The sequence below is a fragment of the Perca fluviatilis genome, chromosome 24 (assembly GCF_010015445.1).
Source record: "Perca fluviatilis chromosome 24, GENO_Pfluv_1.0, whole genome shotgun sequence".
NCBI classification, from domain to species: domain Eukaryota; kingdom Metazoa; phylum Chordata; class Actinopteri; order Perciformes; family Percidae; genus Perca; species Perca fluviatilis.
Genome location: NC_053135.1, coordinates 5397044 through 5419138, shown reverse-complemented (window position 1 = coordinate 5419138; position 22095 = coordinate 5397044). Strand labels below are relative to the sequence as shown.

At 40.4% G+C, this 22095-nt stretch overlaps 1 protein-coding gene across 5 annotated transcripts in view; it reads right to left on the bottom strand.

The window, feature by feature from the left end:
• Nucleotides 1–22095, bottom strand: part of nid2a (nidogen 2a (osteonidogen)) — a 45207-nt gene that overhangs the window by 9231 nt on the left and 13881 nt on the right. The window contains exons 8-33 of one of the 5 annotated variants that reach the window (XM_039793428.1): nt 21976–22087; nt 18622–18661; nt 18083–18192; nt 17824–17957; nt 17560–17671; nt 16839–17039; nt 16524–16754; nt 11685–11831; nt 10897–11025; nt 8988–9113; nt 8295–8431; nt 8088–8193; nt 7784–7917; nt 7560–7665; nt 6589–6722; nt 6374–6479; nt 5990–6123; nt 5760–5865; nt 4141–4274; nt 3936–4041; nt 3699–3832; nt 2414–2519; nt 1584–1717; nt 1395–1500; nt 633–766; nt 411–516 (exon numbers count right to left, since the gene is read on the bottom strand). In XM_039793428.1, coding sequence (XP_039649362.1) covers nt 411–516; nt 633–766; nt 1395–1500; nt 1584–1717; nt 2414–2519; nt 3699–3832; nt 3936–4041; nt 4141–4274; nt 5760–5865; nt 5990–6123; nt 6374–6479; nt 6589–6722; nt 7560–7665; nt 7784–7917; nt 8088–8193; nt 8295–8431; nt 8988–9113; nt 10897–11025; nt 11685–11831; nt 16524–16754; nt 16839–17039; nt 17560–17671; nt 17824–17957; nt 18083–18192; nt 18622–18661; nt 21976–22087 — 3265 coding nt within the window. The remainder of the gene's footprint in view (nt 1–410; nt 517–632; nt 767–1394; nt 1501–1583; nt 1718–2413; nt 2520–3698; nt 3833–3935; nt 4042–4140; nt 4275–5759; nt 5866–5989; nt 6124–6373; nt 6480–6588; nt 6723–7559; nt 7666–7783; nt 7918–8087; nt 8194–8294; nt 8432–8987; nt 9114–10896; nt 11026–11684; nt 11832–16523; nt 16755–16838; nt 17040–17559; nt 17672–17823; nt 17958–18082; nt 18193–18621; nt 18662–21975; nt 22088–22095) is intronic. The other 4 variants (XM_039793429.1, XM_039793431.1, XM_039793430.1 and 1 more) reach the window with 4 other exon arrangements.

Here is a 22095-nt window from a genome sequence, read left to right as displayed (position 1 = left end):
CACTGCCAAGTTACCTTATCCAGTCCCACCAACTCTTTGCAGATGACATTGAACTTTTATCAGGTGGATGCAGAAGTCTGTGCATCTCATCACTTTAACTTAGCTGGAAGAAAACTATACTCTTTCTTGGTAATCCTGACCTCTGACTGCAAAAGAACCAAAGAATTCTGCACTCTGTCAATTACTTGTATTTACAACTTTTCGGTTAGTCACAGTTTTTGATTCAATCCATCTTCAATACACTCTGTCGTGCAATAACTTAATTAATCCTGACCTCTCTTTTGTGTCTAACTCCTTCACTCTGACGACCTGCTTCTCGGTTGAGATGTTAAAACAACCTTGTCATATTCACTGTAACACTCGTATATTAAAACATTTATTTTTTTGGCAGGATAGAACTGCAGTCTCACCTGGTCTGTCACAGTCTTTGGTTTGTGTACCAGGTGGAGTCCTGGTTCCTGTTCTCTCCTGTCCCCTTCTGTCCACACACCAACAATGTCCAGTGGAGCTGTGGCACTAACATAACGATGAAAGAATATTTAGGTATTTTGTCTACAATTAGTTTCAAGTTAGTCAAAGTAATATTAAACCATGGTAAAAACAATGAAATGGGTCTGTTATTCAATGCTAACCTGCAGTGGTCGGTACTGTCCATCAGCATCGCATTGGGGCACATAAGCTCCAACTATGGGATATCCCTCTGGGCTGGTAGTCTGAGCTCTGTGTCTGTGGTGTTCACAGTGAGTTTTAGGACGCTCTGGTTCATCTGGAAAACATTTACAAGTTTCCAAAAGTTGTTAACACAAAAAAAAAAAATCTAGCAAATCTCAAATTGCAGGTCTGGGCGACATCACCTAAAATCCACATTAGCCATGGTGAGTTATTATGTTGGCCTGTTGGACCTCAATATGCCTCGTTTAGGAGGACGACCACCAAGACTGCACTCCTTGCTGTCCTTCTCCTGACCCACTGTGCTGATGACAATCAACTATCCAGATGACCTCTGAAAGACTTCCCCATGCTCTATGATGGTATCATGATGACTCCTGCACAGACTGTTGTCTTCTGACGTACCCTGAATACGAGGCAGTCATTATAGCCCTTTTTTCGTTCTGTAGGTCTACACTGTGCAACATTTGACTCTGCTCAGAAGCTTGTTTAAGCTCTCCTCATATCCTGTATAAACAATTATAAATCCCCCCTTGGCCGGGCTCCTATCCTAAGTGTTTTCATCAACCCCTACAACTCATTTGGAATGCTGCAGAATATTTGTGTCTAACTTCCAAAAAGTATACGTTATCATTGTGAACCTTCACTCTGGCCTCCTGCTTCTTAGTTAAGAGGTTACAACCGGATCATTATGTTTTCCCCCCAACGAGTCTTGGCAGTCTCACCTGGTCTGTCACAGTCTTTGTGTTGTGTTCCAGGCGGAGTCCTGGTTCCGGCTCTCTCCTGTCCCCTACTGTCCACACACCAACAATGTCCAGTGGAGCCATGACACTGAAGCAATAGTGGAAGATCTTTTAGGCATTATGTCTACAATTCTATTCAAATTCCTCCACACAATGTCAAAAGATGTTTACCTGCAGTGGTGTGTACTGTCCATTAGCGTCACACTGGGGTACATAGGCTCCAACTATAGGATATCCCTCTGGGCTGGTGGTCTGTACACTGTCTCTGTGGTGCTCACAGTGAGTTTTAGGACGCTCTGGTTCAACTGAATAAGAAAGATTGATACACGAGGCATTAGGAAACGAGGGTGGTACTGGCAAAACAGGTAAGTTATTATGTTTTCTCATAGACTTTCTGTTCCTACTAAGCTACAATAATTAGGAAATATCAATTCAACACATCTTTTACAGAGTAATATTGTTGAAATAACCGTTTTTAAGATTATATGACCTAATGATTTGCTTTTGCTGATGGACTCACTCTTTCCTCAGTTCCTGTCCTCTTATACCTTTTTCTTTGAAAGGTTTTTAAGGAGGTTTAGGACATACTGTCTCCTACCTGACTGGTTGCACTTACTGAGGGCTGTGCATGGAGTGTTTGTTTTTTACCACACATCCTCTGCACTGGGGTACCACATGGTTCAGTACTGAGCTCACTACTATTCCTTACCACACAAGACCCTTCGGCTCTATTGGGACAACCCATAAACCGTCCTGCTAGTGCTGCTATTAGCTTGTTCAAGATCTACTCGTAACCTACATTGACTACTAAACTCCCTTCGGACTGGGCTCCTAAAGTATTCTCTTGAGTCCCTGAAGCTCATTCTGAAACCTGCACAATGTTTGATTTTACCTGCCTATAAACATCCATCCGCTTCATTCCTGCTTCCCATTTAGCTAAGACCCAATGCTTGAATGTATCTATGCAACTATTCTTTGGCAGCTAGAAACAACAGTCTCACCTGGTCTGTCACAGTCTACAGATGGTGTACCAGGTGGAGTCCTGGTTCCGGCTCTCTCTTGTCCCCTACTATCCACACACCAACAATGGCCAGTGGAGCCATGACACTGAAAAACACAATAACCAACCATTGTTAGACATAATACGCTGTATGACAGAGCAAAGACATAATGGGCCCTATCTTGCACTCAGCGCAATTGCCTTTGTACACCGACGCATGTATCATTCCTATTTTGCACTCGACGCACAGCGGACTTTTCCCTCCACAGATGCACGTCGATAAATTAGGGAATGTATTTGCGCTCCCGGCGGCAGTTCAGCGAAAAGAGGAGGCGTGTTCCGGCGCAAACGTTACTTTGTGCTATTCTACAGTTTCAGAAAACAATTCCACCACTGACAAGGAAAAACCTGGCCTAAAGTCAGTGGCGCTAGTCTAAAGTCAGTAGCGCGTTATTCAGATGCTATTTTAGGGGCGCATGCTTGGCCATAATGTAGGGTGTGCACAACGCGCATACACTTCTCTCATCTAAATGGATGCAGCAGTTCCCATTTTTGCAAACCATACATAATTACAAAGGAAAATATTACTGAAAATGCACTTCAGGTGTTTGGATAGGTCAGGAGGCACTTTACAGTACAGTCCTCAAAAAGTCGCAGCATTCTTTGTGGCTTGTTGTGTTTTACACAACATTTCCATGAATCATGGATGTGTTGATGACATAAATGAGGAAATATTAGAGGACTCCGGCGGGATCTGGTCCAGGAGTAATGCGCGATGTGCTCCTGGTGGAGCGGGTGGACGGAGATGGAGTGGGGGGAAGAGGAAGGGGCACAACAGGTGCAGGTGGTGCGTTTGGAGGCCCACGCTCCATGGCTGCAGCAATCCGCTCCAGACTTTAGGAGATGCGCCCGAGTGGCCGCAGCAACATCGCCACCCGGCCAACACGGGCATTTATTACTTTGCCACATCCCGGACAGCTCCCGCTGGCGTGCGCCAGGCAAATCCGCCGTCATAATAGCAATCTGCCATGGAACAAGCGCGCCTGCTCTTAAAGGGAATGTGAGAGGATGCTCTGATTGGTTTATTGCACGTTACGTCCAAACCACACCTAGCTACTTCAGACCAACCCATTTTAGATTTGCGTCGGGCGCAAGAGTCATTTATCCCGCCGGTATAATAGCAACAGCGCCCGAGATCCGCCCACAAAGCTACTTGCGTTTCATACTTGCGTTTCAGATCGTTAAAATAGGGCCCAAAGTCTCTATACATTAAGACCAGATCGTACCTGTTGGGATGTGTAGTGTCCATTTGAATCACACTGAGGTACGAAGACTCCTCGTATAGGATATCCCTCTGGACTGGTAGTCTGTACACTGTCTCGGTGCTGCTCACAGTAGGTTTTAGGACGCTCTGGTTCATCTGGAGATTTCGGATTCAAATTTCACAAAGAGCCTTAATTCCAGTGAGCCATACTTCAGTGTATTTTAGGTTTGAGAGAAAGAGAACAGACCCTTTTCTTTACCTGGTCTGTTACAGTCTACGGACGGTGTACCAGGTGGAGTCCTGGTTCCTGCTCTCTCCTGTCCCCTACCGTCCACGCACCAACAATGGCCAGTGGAGCCGTGACACTGGAGCAATATCGATTGGTATCAAAATGATGGTTATATTTCCTACTTAAAGTTGCATGAAATTCATAAATTAAACTGGATCTGTCACCAGATGCTAACCTGCAATGATGTGTACTGTCCATCTGCATCACACTGGGGTACATAGGCTCCAACTATAGGATATCCCTCTGGGCTGGTGATCTGAGCTCTTTCTCTGTGGTGCTCGCAGTGAGTTTTAGGACGCTCTGGTTCATCTGGGGAGATAAAGATAGACAATAACAGGATCATATGCATATTCTTTTTGAGTGTGTGAAATAGAAGAACTCTATTATTCCAAAATGGATTGGTGGGCATTCAAATACATTGAGTAATACTAGACAACAATAAGTTATTAATGTTTTTTGATGCTGTAAAAAGTTATTTTTCATTTGTAATGTTTGTAACTACAAGAAAAAGAAAAAAAAACTATATTTCTAATATAGACCATTTAATCAAATTAACCGCTAACTATTATTAAGTTCATTAATTATGGAGTGCATAGTTAAATGTTAATCATGAACAACAAATCGACAAATTACCACATTTTTACAAATGCAGTACAAATATACAAATTATAATGCATGTGGAAATTATCTTTTTTCAAAGTATAATTTTCTATTATAATTACATTATCCGTTACTGCATAGGCTACTACTTAAGGTTAATGCTGAATGTTTGGACTGGGTTGTGTTTGTGTAAAGACCTACAAATGTACTTCAGGCACATTTTAAAAGGGATGACTGGGGCAGTGTTTATTTTCTCACTGACAGCTCATAGTTAAAAAGGGCTGAAGATCATAAAATCCATTTAGCCGGTATATAGCTGTGTCAACTTTCAGTTAATAAAAGAAAAAAATAACAGTTGCAGTTATTTAATCTTTGCCGATTTCAACAATATATATACGGAATTGACTTTTTCTCGTGTTTTTTTAGCTTCATCTTACTGATTGAGTATGCCGTCTTATGTGTTCAACTTACTACAACACACACAGCCTTGCAGTGATATCACCTGTTTTTCCAAGGCTTGGCATTCCAAGGCTATGACCCAATGACCTCAATAGTGCACCACTTACAAGGCTAGACATACACTCACATAAAACGTGCTGTCTGTTTGACTTGTCATTGAGTTGAGGAATTAGTGGGTTCACAGGTCAATGTTTAGCAAGAAAGCCTTGGAGAGCCATGACATAATACACCTGCTGATGCTGGTACTGTTACTGCAGATAACAACACAGCTTTAAGCACTCATGGGTAGCTGAATAGAGGGAGAGTTCTGTCTTAGGGATGTAACAATACAACATGGATTGGTTAAAAATCGCTATAAATGTAAAAAGATTACACCCTATTGAGATAAAAAATGAATCGCAAAGCAATTTTTAAACAGCCTCGGGTGTAATCTGCTTTTGATTTCACTTGTTTGACTTCATATGTCACTACATATTCTTAGGTGATTTATTTGAAGAATATCATATCATTTTTATTTAATTTTTGTTATTTAAGCTAACATTCAATTTCAGTTGCACTTTTGATAAGAGGACATACCTTGTTTTGTACAGTTAATATAAATAAAGTAATAGTTTTCAGTCATTTGTCTGCAGCTCATTCTAATATTCCAATCGTGAGAAAATCATACTGAATCATGAGTTGAGTGCATTGTTACATCTCTAGTCTGTCTATTCATGTACATGTTTCTTTTCTCACCTGCTTTGTCACAGTCTGTTCGTGGTGCACCAGGTGATGTCCTGGTTCCTGCTCTTTCTTGTCCCCTACTGTCCACACACCAGCAATATCCACTAGAGCTATGGCACTGAAAAACATAAATTTTACTTATTACGTACAGTCAGATATATATATATTTTTTAAGAAATGAAATTCCCAAATCAATATTAGTTCAACTGTCTGTCTTAGCCGATCACTCATTAGATGCTAACCTGCAGTGGTGTGTACTGTCCATTAGTGTCACACTGGGGTACATAGGCTCCAACTATAGGATATCCCTCTGGGCTGGTGGTCTGTACTCCGTCTCTATGGTGTTCACAGTGAGTTTTAGGACGCTCCGGTTCACCTGCAGAGTAAAGCATAACATTTGTTTACACAATAAATATTTTAATAGATAACACAAATGGGCCCAAACTACAAGATAGCACTAGTATATGTGTTTGACAGAGTAGGGGAAGGTGGAAAAAGCACTACAAGATATACGGACATTGAGCTGGGCATTGTGCTTGCACACGCAAAACAGCAGCCCTATGCCCAAATGCAGTGTGCACAGGATGACAGCCGAAGATTTGGCATACATTTCCAATTAATCTCACCTGGTCTGTCACAGTCTACAGACGGTGTACCAGGTGGAGTCCTGGTTCCTGCTCGCTCCTGTCCCCTTCCGTCCACACACCAACAATGGCCAGTGGAACCATGGCACTGAAATAACAATAGCAGTAACCATGATGAATTCATGTACGTTAAGTTTTGAAATTATAGTTAAATTATGTAAAAGAATGTTCCATTGATTAAACAAATAATCACTGACTTGTAATGGTCTGTACTGTCCATTAGCATCACACTGGGGTACATAGGCTCCAACAACAGGATATCCATCTGGACTGGTAGTTTGTACTCTGTCTCTATGGTGCTCACAGTGAGTTTTAGGATGTTCTGGTTCATCTATAAAGAAAGAAAGAAAAAAAAGGAATTAATGAAAATTATTTAAAAAAGTGCTGTGGAACGAACGTGATCAGGAACAGATAGTCTCCCAGGGAATAGATGTGTGCAATTTCATTGTCAAGCTGGTTATCAAATTCTAGCATGTACATTTTTCATACATCTTCTGACCCCATCATATACTCTTTAAATAATAAGCTTCAAGACAATTTGTTTATTAAATAATTAGCATTAAAAAAGTGGAAGCTTTCTAAGGCTAAGCTTGGTTAAGAAGGCAGGTCCCTTTGGAAGTTAAGTTTAATCTCTTCTCCTCCTCCTTGCTGGTAATGAGAAACACCAGGATGGTGTCATCTGTATATGTGAGCATTTTGTGTGATTTAATGACCAGATGTATTACACTGGATCAAAGTTTAGATCCGTAGCTACTGTTACATCCTGGTGTGAAAGTTTATAATTATTTTCTGCCTCATTGGCTTTTAATGGGGCCCTCCATCGATTTTAGATAAGTTTAGTTTACTAGTTATGCTTAATCCATCTGGAGTGTGAAAACAGTTGTATAAAACGTAAGACCCAGTGTTTCTGTACCTTAATCTGTGCTAGGGACTAAAAGTCTGGATGTCTCTGCTGTGTTGATTTTGACCATTTTTTCTTTCGGTCTCTCACATGTTGTCTAACTGTATAGAAGTGAAACTATGTGACGGAAGTGCCCTCTTTAATGTTAGGCTTTTGCCTCAAATCATAGTATGCCAAAACAATATCCATGGTTCTATGTAAAACAATCTGACCAAATTGATTTGCAGAAAATTTTGGGATGGACCGAGAAGAATGCATGTTTCTCACCTGGTTTGCCACAATCTGTGGGTGTTGTACCAGGTGGTGTTCTGGTTCCGGCCCTCTCCTGTCCATTACCGTCCACACACCAACAATATCCAGTGGAACCATGGCACTGCAGTTAATAATATCAGCAATTGCATCAATAACATAATACTATATTTGATTAGTATGAAGTTAACCTTCTTTCAGTTCGAGGTGATAAAAAGTCATTTCAAACACTTGTGACGAACCTGCAAAGCTGTGTACTGTCCATTAGCGTCACACTGGGGTACATGGGCTCCAACTATAGGATATCCCTCTGGACTGGTGGTCTGTACACTGTCTCTGTGGTGCTCACAGTGAGTTTTAGGACGCACTGGTTCATCTGGGGAGATAAAGATGAGAGAAAAAAAATGATATACACTAATCTAATTCTTCTATTGAAGACCAACTTTTAGGGATAGATATAAAACTGTTTAAAACACATGTTGCCATCAAGCATCACTCATTAATGCTTTTTGATAATATAAGTGTTTAAGTGGGTGTATATCTCACCTGGTCTGTCACAGTCTTTGGGTGCTGTACCAGGTGGTGTCCTGGTTCCTGTTCTCTCCTGTCCCCTAATGTCCACACACCAACAATGTCCAGTGGAGCCGTGACACTGTGTTGAATTATTAAATGTTTCCAAATCAGTACGTCACTTAACTCAAGTCATCAGGCTGCCATGCACTTTTACCAGTCTATCAGTCAGTGCCCACCCACCTGCAATGGTTGGTACTGTCCGTCTGAGTCGCACTGAGGGATGAAGGCCCCGGGACTCGGTGGACCACCTTGTTCCATTCCACTCTGCAGGCTGTCTCTGTGTTGCTCACACTGGCTCCTTGGGCGAACTGTCTGTCCTGTAGACAATACATTTTATTCTTGTTTGGTTTTCTTTCCTCCCACATCTTTGTAGTTTGTTTATTTCGGATATGCGTTTATTCATACATACATTTCTAAAGTATTTTTCACATTGCATACATATTCATATATTTCTTTATGTTCCTATCAAACAAACTGTACTTTTTGATATTTTTATATATATATATATATATATATATATATATATATATATATATATATATATATATATATATATATATATATATATAGAGAGAGAGAGAGAGAGAGAGAGAGAGAGAGACACACACACACAGTGTCTTCATAGAAAAACTGATCAGTAATTATGGTGAGAGAATATGTTAATGAAAGTGAAAAAAGTGAACTGAATTGAACTGAAGAAAAAAGAACTCCTACTCAATATTGAACCCTAACTGCCAAACTACACAACACATACAAATTCACAACCTCAAACCAGATCTTTCTGTTGTATTAATAATTATATTAATTGTATGTAGTAGTCCAACTGAAACTTTTGTCACTATCGTGCATCACTATTGTGGCAAATGTACTGACCTTCCGTCTGGGAACAGTAGAAACCATCTCCATAAAACCCAGGCTGGCACTGACACAGGAAGGAACCCAGTCCATTGATACATCTGGCACTGATGTGACATGGAGTGGAGCTGCATTCATCTATATCTAAGAAAAAACAGGGAGCAGAAGAAGAAAAAAGTAAACAAACACAAATCTAGAAACACATCCTCAAATTGGAATTTGGGAATAAATATAAATTCCACTAACTTCACAAATCTATACTGAGATATATTTGGCTGCTGGCTAGAAATAATTCAGTTCAATGGTATCTAACAGTATTTGGTTTGTGGTTTGGGATAATTTCAAGGCCTTATGTAAAGTATCTGTTAAGCAGGGAGGTAGGGAGGGTTCAAAGGGAGTTCATTAAAAGTTCACACTGACAGGTGAGAGGAGGACACACACACCGGCACGACCGCTCTCCTCCACACATTCCAAGGCAAAACACACATTGTGTCATTGCTCCATTTGTCTTTCACTTTCACCCCCTCTCCTGTCTAATCTAACCCTCTATTTCTCACATTTGTCCTATCATTCCCACCCTTGTTCTCACATTTGTTACCCATCCTCCCCTCTTGCTGTGTTTCCTAGCTTTTGCAGCTGTGCGTTACTGTTGTGGAAGAAATGTTATGCCTGCACTTTGACAAATATGTGGATCTCTTCCAAATATTCAGCTCATTTTGGAACATGTAGCACTACATGCTCCAGAACATCTCTTATGTGACCAACAAATGTACCGGACAATGATGAAGATGGGAGAATGACAGGGTTGCCATTGGGATAATGTATATGTTTACAGAGGGTTCATTTTAATTTGCACATGAAGAACATCACATTTGCCACAATCACGGTGCATGCAGGAAGACTCTGATTCAGCAGAAAGCAGTACGTTTAGTTGTTTTTATAGTCAAGCCTTTATGTTTAGTGGTTTTATCGGACGTTTTTTATAGTCAAGCCTTTATGTTTAGTGGTTTTAGCTGATTTCTTTGTTGATATAGTTTTTTAGTTAAATAATAGAGCCATAGAGTCATTAAGCTCAGCTCAAAGACAAACCATTACAATGAGCATGTCATTTATTTAAGAGACTAATTAACAGGTGTTAAAACATGTTGGGGGGGGGGGCGTTTGGTGATCCTCCTTAGTGAACTTTAAAGTACTGAACAGTTGCCTTACTGGGAATTAATTCAAAATATCAGTCTAGTATATATCTTTTTTTGGTGAGTTGTTAGCCATGCTAGCTGCAGGGCTCTCAGGCCAGCAATGTCTGTTGGTTGGTCGGTCCACCACTTTGTTCCAGAGTGAAATATGGTAACTATTGGATGGATTACCATGAAATTTGGTACAGACTCCAGAAGATAAATCCTAAGGATTTTGGTGATCCCCTGAGTTTTCCTCTAGCACCACTATGAGGTTGACATTTTTGTTTTTCAGTAGAATGTCTCGGATTTGAATGGATTGCCATGAAATTCATGTTCCCCCTAGGACAAATTGTAATAGCGTTGATGATCCCCATTCACATTAGCCACCATAAGTTACTGGTCATACCAGACCAAATAAGGCCATTATAAATGTGTGTATTGTTGTGTTTTATTACTCATTAATTCAACTTTTCATTGTGAAGGGGACAATGTTTGTTTTTTTCAAAAGTTACAGAGCCTCACTTTAAAGTTTAATTTAGTGCCATTTTCAGTTCAAAATGTGAGTATGTCCACTACTTTGGTTTATGACCATCTGCCTGACATCAGCATCAGCTGTACTTTGTTTAGTGCTAATTAGCTTATTTCCAGTAAGAGCTCAGGACTCAAACCCATATCATGTGGACATACTGTACACTGTGGTCTTCTAGTACATTTCACTCATTGTCAAGTCAAGTCAAATTATATTCACTCACCAACACAGGTACGCCCGTCGAATCCAAACTCATAGCCACTCTGGCACTGGCAGCGGTGGCTACCAGGCAGGTTCACACAGTGAGAATGAGCACCACATGAACTCAAGCCCTCATCACACTCATCTATGTCTGCAGTGAGAGAAAAGGAGAGAAAGTGAGACAGTTTTTCTATGAACTCATATGCCTGCAAACCAGGAATCCCAATCTAACAACATGCATGCAAGTGTAAAAGCTGTAATTAAGGGTCATTACTGATGCTTTTAATACGTTACTATAACATGTAACCCCACAGCTGGATTCTTGACTGCATTCCATAATGTATTGTTCAATACACAGAACAAAATCGCACGCAGATTATGTGACCAGAGAGACACTGAGGCCGAAGCATGGGAACTAAGGCCGAGCCTGGGGCTTTCCTAGTGCTGTCAGCAGGAGAGAACGACCTGCTGCTGGGCTAATGATAGGCCACGCAGCAGCTTAAATCCACGGAAGTCCCTGTTAACTACAGAATTTAGCTGGAGGAGGAGGGAGAGGCAGGATGGGCAGAAGAGAAGAGAATTCCTTCCATCCAGCCTGAACTTGACCCCTCTATAGTGGATGGACAGATGTTGATGAAACACAGACGCACTGCCTTGAACTGTCTTTAACTTTGTCTGCATGTGTTCGTGTGACAGGAGAGAGACACTATTACACCAAGCAAAATGTAGGGGAGCACCATAAAGCACTTTGAAATGTTGATACACTGTCACGATTCTTTACAGGTACGTATAAAGTGCTGACAGACAGACCGTAACAGTTGCGTCCATCTCCTCTGTAACCAGTAGCACACTGGCACTGGAAGGCCTGGCCCTCCAGCGGGATACACTGGGCCGTGGTGTCACAGTCATGGTTCCCAGCGTAGCAGGGGTTGACCAGCTCCGGCCTCGTTGGGTCAACTACAGAAAGGAGGAGAGCGACAGATTAGATGACACGAGGGACGAAAGAGAAAATCCTTTTTACATCATTGTTTGAAACCGCACAGCAGTGATTCCCACGTGTTGCTCTGAACACCTACTGTTCACAGTAGCTCAGGTTGGAATCAATTTTTGTTGTTGTTGGTGTAATCATGCACCTTGGCACTCGTCTATATGGCTTATGGTGTGGTTTTTAATGCTTCATTTACATCATTGCCTTTCGTTTGGTAAAGCATTTTGCCTTGGTGGAAAAGTACTGAGATCCTTTACATTGGTAATACAACAATGTAAAAATATGCCAAGTCCAGTCAAACGGTACCATTATTCAATGTTGTTTGTGCATAGAAATAGACTCATGACAAGAAAAATCTACTGCGCAGACTCTCCAACACACCAAACGTCCTGAATTGAGATGAATTGAGATAGGGATGATTCGACAGTAAAAGTCCAATGATTAGAGCTTTGATTCCAGGACAGCCTAACCAAACACACATGTAAAATCACTCCACAGAGATTCCCATAGGACGGTTTCCTCTTGGAAAGTGACTCCCTTCATGCTCTCAATATTCAACATATGGATAATGTTAGATGCACATACACATGAGAGAGAGAGACACAGACAGGGGGATGAGTGAGGGGATGGGAGTTCAGGGTTTCCTCATACCAAAGCACTGCTCGGACACACAAGTCACTTTAAACAGCAACCCTCACACTAATTTCTGGAAAATCAGGAAGAAAAACAGCAGAGTAAAGAAATCCATGGGAAAATCAATAGAAAAGAATGTGAAGGACTTAGAAATTTGCTTAGAATTAAGTGATGCACAGTGCTACTTCGTTTCAAAATGCTCCAGAGCGTATACATCAGGATGGGTGGCACAGTGGGAATCAAGCCCCAAATCTTGGCAGTTTTAGTGCGTTTCTCTACCAAATGAATCTGATCCACTGAACCACTGAAATGCTGTTAATTAGTAGTGGTAATGTAAAATCCTTTATCTGATCATTTGTCTGGCTTGGTTGTGGATTTGGTGTCCCATGGTTTAAATAATGTTCTCGAAATGAGTATTGAACAAATTGTGTTTTGGATTTCACTGGATTTTAAGGAATTGTCTGCTGTCGCATTTGTTGTTAGATAAAAAGAAATACAGCACTTCTGATGGATGACTTTGACGTCACTTAGTCTAAATATCTCTCCAAATACCATACAACAGTATGGATTTCTTTGGAGAGCCTTCTTGCTACAACATCTAAATATTATTCTAAATATGGCAGTTGTATTAAGTGTTAAGAGAGCGTTTCAAACTTAATTTTAAAGGAAAATGCCATTGCCATTAGATTTGGATCCCAGTTGATCATTATGTCTACATATGAGCAGTTATTCATACGCATCAGAAAAGAAAACCAGCTAAAAGAAACAAAAAGCTCTCATGACTTATATCTGTTTTTAATGATGTTTAAGTGTTTTAAGATGGACTTTTTATTTACCATCAGGGGTATCATCTATTATAATAAACAACACACACACTTACACCTAAACAAAATCAAACACACAGACATTAGGCACAGCTTGCTTCCATCTTCTTAGGCCAGAGGCCAATTCTGGCTCATTATCAAAGAGATGGAGGGAGAGAGAGAGAGAGAGAGAGAGAGAGAGAGAGAGAGAGAGAGAGAGAGAGAGAGAGAGAGAGAGAGACTCTTCAAAGTCCTGAATGTGGCTGGGAAGAAGGGGCGATGAAAGGGCGAGATACACATGGATGGGAGAAAAAAATTGAGGAATAATTAGAGAGAGAACGCGAGTGGAAGAGAGGGGTGGAGAACACACACACACACACACACACACACACACACACACAATCAAAGCAATGACTGCAGTTCGTCACCTGTTGCCTTCTACAAAACTCCACACACACAGACTGGTTTTACAGGGGCGTAGCTATAACAGTATCAAGCTGGCCAAGGTGCAGAGGCTAGTCTTGTAATCCAATGAACCAGCCTCCTTGACGCAACACAAAATTGTCACTCTATCATCACTGACTTTTACTCACACATTGAAATGACCTGAAATTTAAGAAATTGGTGTTTACAGTGATGAAAGCATCATCTTAGTTGTCCTTCGGCACTTTTGAGGCCTCACACTCAACCACTCTTTTTCTCTCACAAGTTCCCCAACTGTTTGGAAATAAAATGCTAAATAACTTAAGTACTTATGTGCTGCTGCCTCCATCGCTTTTAGTTCAGACAAAGGAGGTAATCGATCATTTAAGAGAAGAAACCTTTTTTATGTGTAAGAACCTTGAATGATACTGTATGACAGCTGTTCAATGTGCATAAAGATGTTGACAACACATACTCAAGACAGGTTAATTTCTCCTCTCTCTATGCGCCTCTCTCTTCATCTCTATCACTTCAGTGTCTTAAGTTCTTCTACAATCTGTGATTCTCATGACATCAGTGGGTAGCTATTCTGCCCGGCAACCCTCCCCCTCGATAGAAAATCTGTCATTGGCTGGGATATTATTTCCCAGTAAGACACACACACGCACGCACACACACACATGCACTTAACTAGTGTTTACAAAACCCCTGATCCCCAAAAGCTCTTCCAGCTGTGCTCTGGGTGTATCAGTGCATGTGCAAGATGTGTCATCATAACCTTTTTAATCAAGGTGTTGAGGTTTAAATGACAGAAACTTGGCCTGAATTCAAAAACCGTAAGAAAAAAATCCAGTCTCTCTTTCTCTCTCAATCTTTTTCTTTTCATCTCCATGTTTTGGGTCTCTCTGTCTCTATCTGTTTTTCATCAGATAGAGTGGGTAAAGAAAGCATGTTGATAGAAAATAACAGGACCCATATTCACGCTGTATTTGTAGACACATTTGCATAGTCTATTTTTCTGCATATTTTTTCTGCTGTGTGTGTGTGTATATATATATATATATATATATATATATATATATATATATATATATATATTCTTTTTTTTTTTTAAATGGTTGACCAATTTAGGTTAGAAAATGTAAGTGGCCAATATTCATAAACTACATTCATAGTGTGTAGGATTTAGTGGCATCTAGGTGTGAGCCATTGAACTGAACCCCTCCCCTCACCCTCCCTTCCCAAGCGTGAAGTACAGTGTCCTTCAGGTAACATAAAAACATGAAAGGCCCATTTCCATTTCTGCCATTGGATCTGCCCTTAATCTTACACACTACTCCTTTAAATTGGCTTGGTAAAATTCAGACGCTACAATTCAAGATGTAAAATTCTGATCTCAAGTCTGGATTGTTGTCATTGCCATTAAATTTCATAGTTAGGTATTATTCATTTGCTTTTAAGAATCAAATCCTTATGTCCATTCATCGCCCCTTACAAATGCCACAGAACCAAACCAATCTGGTCAAAATACAAAATGTTGTGGTTTTGGTTTCGTGTTGTGGTACCACAAAGTACTTTCAGAAACCAAACCCAACAATGAGGTGGACATTTTTCTCTCCGCACTCCTATATTTAATTAGGTGTCCTCATGCTAAAATCTCATTGAATATTGCTGGCCTCTATTCAGCTTTAACTGCTCGACCAGCTCACTCTACAGGTCGATGTCAACAGGTCCAGATTTAAGTCACAAATGCCAATCATCATGAACAAACTAAACTAGTCAAATATCTAGAGTCAGCGGTGACGCAAATTGCGGTTAATATGATCCTTAAAGTGGTGTCGTGTGTCTGCAGCCTTTAGTAGACAATGAACCCAGAAACAGCAGCGGTAATACAGACATTTGAACATTGTTTTCTATGGTTTCAATGTACAATTATCCCTCAGCTTGCAGCATGTGTGTTTACAGCTGATCTCTGTCCAACTCTGCACCGTGGTTTGGCTGAGGTTTCTGTGGCAGCGCTGCAACAATTACTAGGTGGTCTGGTTGCTTGCTTAGTTGTGGCCCTGGAACAGAAAACCTCACGTTCAACGCCTCCACTGTGTTCATCCACTTTAAGACTGAGTGATGGTCTGGAATGGATTTATGCAGTCACTCAGAAACTCAGTTCTCCATATAATGGGCCAATTTTGGCCTTTTGTTAAAAGGCAACACGTCAGTGGGTCAGTGTCGTCCACATGATGGATGGTTACTCCCGGACCCCAGGTAGTCTGTACCGATATGTTTTATAAACCTGATTCATTTTCAAAAAGGCAGATGAATAAATGCAGTATTTCAGCATTATTCAAATTAGTTTGGAAATATGGTCGAATTGTTCTTTTGAAGCCCATGCTCTCATTCAGCTGTGTTCTAGACTGTTTTTCTTCACATTCTTGTTATTTTCGTGCCTGATGTATTATTACTGGTATTGCCTCTTGTGTTTTTTATGACTGCTGGCTAAAAAAACAAATTGCCACTCTGGAACTAATTAAGATTTACTTTACTTTCTTTCATCACAGTTGTACTCTCCTGAGGATGGAAAGCCTCTAAAACACTTAGATCATTTCAAGACTACAGCTTACGACTAAAACCTTAGATAATACTTGTATTAATGTTGTCATTATGATTTGTGTAATGCCCTAAACATTAAGAAGAGGACAAAGAGGAGGATACTTGTGTGGAATCGAAGCCAAGTATTTCATTAAAGCTAATTCAACCAAGAGATATCTGCAGGTGATGTATCCATCTAATCCCAGTTTGACTCACCTCCTACTGGGCTGATCTTGTTGGTGATGGCGTATCTCAGGATCCGCTCCTCCTTGACGTACATTACAAACACCCTTTCCATGGTGATCTGAAGCGTCTCCAGGACAGCGGCCCGGTTGTCATGTCGACAGTCGCGGTAGGTGATGTTCTGCTTCAGCTGGAAGGAGAAGGACTCTGAGCCCCGCTCTGCCGAAACGACTGAAAACTCCCTGACAGAGGAGGAGGTGACAACTAGAGAAAGAAAGTAAAAGGTTTTAGGCAAACTGAGGAATCAAATATTACTTCAGATGTCTCTCTTCTGGTTGTTATGGTTACCAGATGGGTAGTACTGGTAGGTCTCCTTGAAGGGATCCATGGTAACTTCAGCTCCAGGGGGCAGGAAGGGCACGTTGCCTCTAACTACAGTATCCACAGTGAGGTGGTTGTGGTCGTCAAGGCCACGGCCCGTCTGAATGATTGACAGGCGCTGGTTGCCAGGATAGAAGATTACCTCTGCATGACGAGTGAACTCAGCACCTGGTGATAAAATTAGTCGATCAATCGATTATTCTTCTGTTTGCATATTTTTTTCATTACACATTACTGCAGACACACCAACAGTGCAGCGGTCGCATATAATACAAATTGGAATGTCTGGTTACATTTGTAGAACACACACACACACACACACACACACACACACACACACACACACACACACACACACACACACACACACACACACACACACACACACACACACAAACACACACAACACACACACACACACACACACACACACACACACACACACACACACACACACACACCTGCTTCCTATTAGAGAGGGGATGTGGAAGCCTGATATATCTCATCCCTAGAGACAATAAAGCTGGGTGGGAGAGCAAAAACACACACACACACACACACACACACACAGTAGAGGAGTTCCCCCCCCCCTCTCTCTCTCTACAGATGTGCTCATCAAGATGCACAAGGCAACATACTTAAACACACCCACACCACACACCCACCCAACCACACACACACAGTTTACCTGTGATTTTAAATCCTGCTTGGCTATTGGGCAGCTCCAGAGCAAATAACCATCCAAACAGCTCTCCTATTGGTGCAAGTGGCATCAGAGCCCAGCCCACTGGCTCGGGTACCTGACCAATCAGCACAAAGTTTACAAAGGAGAAATCAGAGAAACCAGAAAATGTGGATAAGAAGAAGGGAATTTTTATCAAGTTTTTAAAGAACTAGATTTAAAATGCCAGTATAAATAAAATAATTAAATCTTTTATTTCCAGACTCCTACCTGGCTGATGGCAGTGTACGCTCTGCCATCTCCCACCACGATGTAGGCGTGAAGATCAATGTTGTTCAGCTCCACTGGAGTCAAACCCACGGTCACTGTTCCACTCACTTTACCGCTAACACGCTGTGGAGCACCTGAAGGAGGAGCACAGGGATTACAGAAAAAATACTTTTAACACTTGACGAAAAGATTATGCTACTACATTTAAAAACAGAAATAAGATTAATGTATCTCTGTGGGTTAATGGAAGCGCTCTAACCCTCGGGTAGACAGTGGCGTCCGTTTCCATAGAAGCCAGGCCGGCAGTGACAGCAGAAGCCTGTAGCGTAGTCGGAGCAAAATGCATTCTGAGAGCACTGCTGTTGGAATCTAGAAGAGAGTAAAGAAAAACAATTTCCATTTAATGCTTAAAAAAAAAAAAGGATCAAAATCGATGCAGAAGAACCAGAAATAGTCTCATTATTCCACACATTCCTCTTCTTTGTCAAAACCTGGCACCTACATTACCCACAATGCAAGCTCGAGCTGCTAGCCTCAAGCAAAGATGAGGAGCTACAGAGGTCTGGAAAGCTCACTAATTTCGAACTCCACACCCCCAGATTTTATTTCATTTTTTAAAACAAACCAACGCAGACTCAAGTGACATCCCTTAAGGCATTTCTTTTTAAAATCAGATTTTGTACAGCCTCCTCTGGAGTCCCAAAAAGTGTTCATACAGTCCCTACAAATAGACAGGATATACATTTCTTGTACTAGAAACAGGTATACAGTATATCATCCTATCTAGTCTTCACATACCTGGCACATGTTTCCTTATTCTCTGTAGTGTACTGAATCACTAAGAGAGAGAGCGAGAGAAATGAATCATTATGCATTACATATACAGTACAATAAATATATAATTAATATCCTTATGTCTCCTATCCAAGATCCTCTGGAAGTGGCAATAGGACAAAACAAAGAAAGATGTATATGCAGTTTATTTGGAAATAAGAAATGGAAATATGTCAAAAGTGGCAGTGAAGTTTGTTAGCTTTGCTTGAACACTTACGGTTTCCAGTATCACATGCACACATACATCATAGAGACATGCAAGTCTATATATATATAAAAAAAAAAAAATATATATATATATATATATATATATATATATATATATAGTATATTTGTAGTTCATAGTAGTATTTACATGTGCCGTTTTAAACACTTTGGATGATCTCTTTTCCCTGAGAACAATCCTCTGACACACAGGAAGTGATGTGCTCTGTTCTTGATTTATTTAGAATAAACAGAAACATAACTGGCAGTCACCATTGCTGGGCAGACAAAAAGTAAGAATTACACCAAATTTTCATTAGACCTCTGAAAGTCTCAAAAGAAATGAAAGACTTTAAATGTCTCCAAAATTAAGTCATTGTAAATGCAGATCTAAAATAGTACAGAAACTATCACTAAAACTTGTTGGTAATTAATTGATCATTACTAATCATGATTGCAGCAGCTTCACTTGACTCAAAACACCAAATGGAACTTTCATAACTACCAAGTGAGTGCTTTGCTCTCTCCAGTTTCTCTCCTTGTATTTCTCTATTTGTCTTTTTGGTAAATGACTGATTTGGGATCAAAATGCAGCATTCTATCATCCTACAGGGGCAAAACACACACGCACACAGGATGTTAGGATATTTTCTCAGGAACCACACACACACACACACACACACACACAGGAGACAAATCACTGTGCTTTTACACACAAACACACACAGCGTGCCAATGCAGTGGAGGGAAACCCACATACCAACATTACAATGTTTTTGTGTTCTAAATTTCATAAACATGTAGGTGTGTGTAATGGAAAACTTAGTTTTTTCTCAGATTTTTATATTTTCACATTATATATATATATATATATATACACACACACACACACACACACACACCTCTAACTCTACACACACTTCCTTAAAAAAAAATCCTAATTTTGCCTCATATATTAAGTCATTAAATCTAGTTTTCCTAAAAACAAGTAACTGTTTATTGATTGATTAGACAAAAAACAACTTCTTTAGGAAAAAAAGATGTGAGAACTTTTTCAAATACTAAATGAGGTTTTGGCCTTATTCCAAAAATACTGTTATTCATTTCTGGAAAACATTCAAATCTGTTGACAGATATTTCTTAGCATCTTCTAAGAAAATGTGTATTTCATCACTCGTCACACTGAGTTAAATGACTTAATAAGATGCACTTTTTCGAACCGTTATGTAACCAGGCAAGTTGACTGAGAACACATTCTTATTTATGGTAAAAGCCTGAGGGAGTAGTTGCAGGGGAGGGAGTGTTGGACACACACACCTGGGAGCTGCACAGCACAACGCTAGTATTGTACTGCCAGCTGCTGAGCAGCTCTGCAGCAGAGGGCAAGGTAATGTTACCCTCCTGTTTCTCAAAGGGAACGGCCTTTCATAAGTTAAGCAGACAACTACATATACAGTGTGTGTGTGTGTGTGTATATCACAAAACACACACAATAATAAAAAACAACTTTCATTACATATATATATATATATATACATATTTATATCATCATCACATTATCATACATATATACACATATATACACACATATATACACATATATAACATACATACATATACATACATACATATATACATATACATACAACATATACAACATACATAACAACATATACAACATACAATACATACATTATACATCATACATATACATATATCAAACAAAAATACATATATATACATACATAAATACACACACACATAACAAACACACACACACAACCACAACACACCAAAAAAAGAAAAAAAAAAAAAAAAAAGAAAAAAAGGGGGAAGAGGAGGGGGAGAGAAAGGAAAGAGGAAAGAAGAAGAAGGGAAGAAAGAAAAAAGAAAAAAAAGAGAATTAAAAAAAAAAAAATTAGCATAAATGAGAAATGATAGAGATGCAGCCAAGAGGCCCATGATCACTCTGGATGAACTGCAGAGACTACAGGTGAGGGAGACTCTGTCATAGACAAAATCAGTGTATACTGCACAAATCTGGCCTTTAGAGAAGAGTGGCAAGAAGAAAGCAATTTCTTAAAGATATCCATAAAAGTGTCGTTTAAAGTTTGCCAAAGCCAACCTGGGAGAGACACACCAAACATGTGGAAGAAGGTGCTGTGGTCAGATGAAACCAAAATCGAACTTTTGGCAACAATGCAAAACGTTATGTTTGGCGTAAAAGCAACACAGCTCATCACCCTGAACACACCATCCCCACTGTCAAACATGGTGGTGGCAGCATCATGGTTTGGGCCTGCTTTTTTTTAGCAGGGACAGGGAAGATGGTTAAAATTGATGGGAAGATGGATGGAGCCAAATACAGGACCATTCTGGAAGAAAACCTGATGGAGTCTGCAAAAGACCTGAGACTGGGACGGAGATTTGTCTTCCAACAAGACAATGATCCAAAACATAAAGCAAAAATCTACAATGGAATGGTTCACAAATAAACATATCCAGGTGTTAGAATGGCCAAGTCAAAGTCCAGACCTGAATCCAATCGAGAATCTGTGGAAAGAACTGAAAACTGCTGTTCACAAACGCTCCATCCAACCTCACTGAGCTCGGAGCTGTTTTGCAAGGAGGAATGGGCAAAAATGTCAGTCTCGATGTGCAAAACTGATAGAGACATACCCTGCGACGCTTACAGCTGTAATCGCAGCAAAAGGTGGCGCTACAAAGTATTAACTTAAGGGGCTGAATAATTTTGCACGCCCAATATTCAGTTTTATTTTGTTTAAAAGGTTTGAAATATCCAATTTTCCACTTCAGATTGTGTCCCACTTGTTGTTGATTCTTCACAAAAATTACAGTTTTATATCTTTATGTTTGAGGCCTGAAATGTGGCAAAAGGTCGAAACGTTCAAGGGGCGGTACATTCGTATAAGGCCCTGTATATATATATATATATATACACACACACACACACACACACACACACACACACACACACACACACACACACACACACACACACACACACACACACACACACACACACACACACACACACACACACACACACACACACACACACACACACACACACACACACGGTTTGTCTCTTACCACCTGTGTCAAAATCAACATCGTCTTCCTCCACGCTGACCACGTGACCTCCAGGGGAAAGAGGGGGCTCATTTCTGTGAGAGGGGTAGACATCCACCACCTCCAGAGGAACCTAAAGGG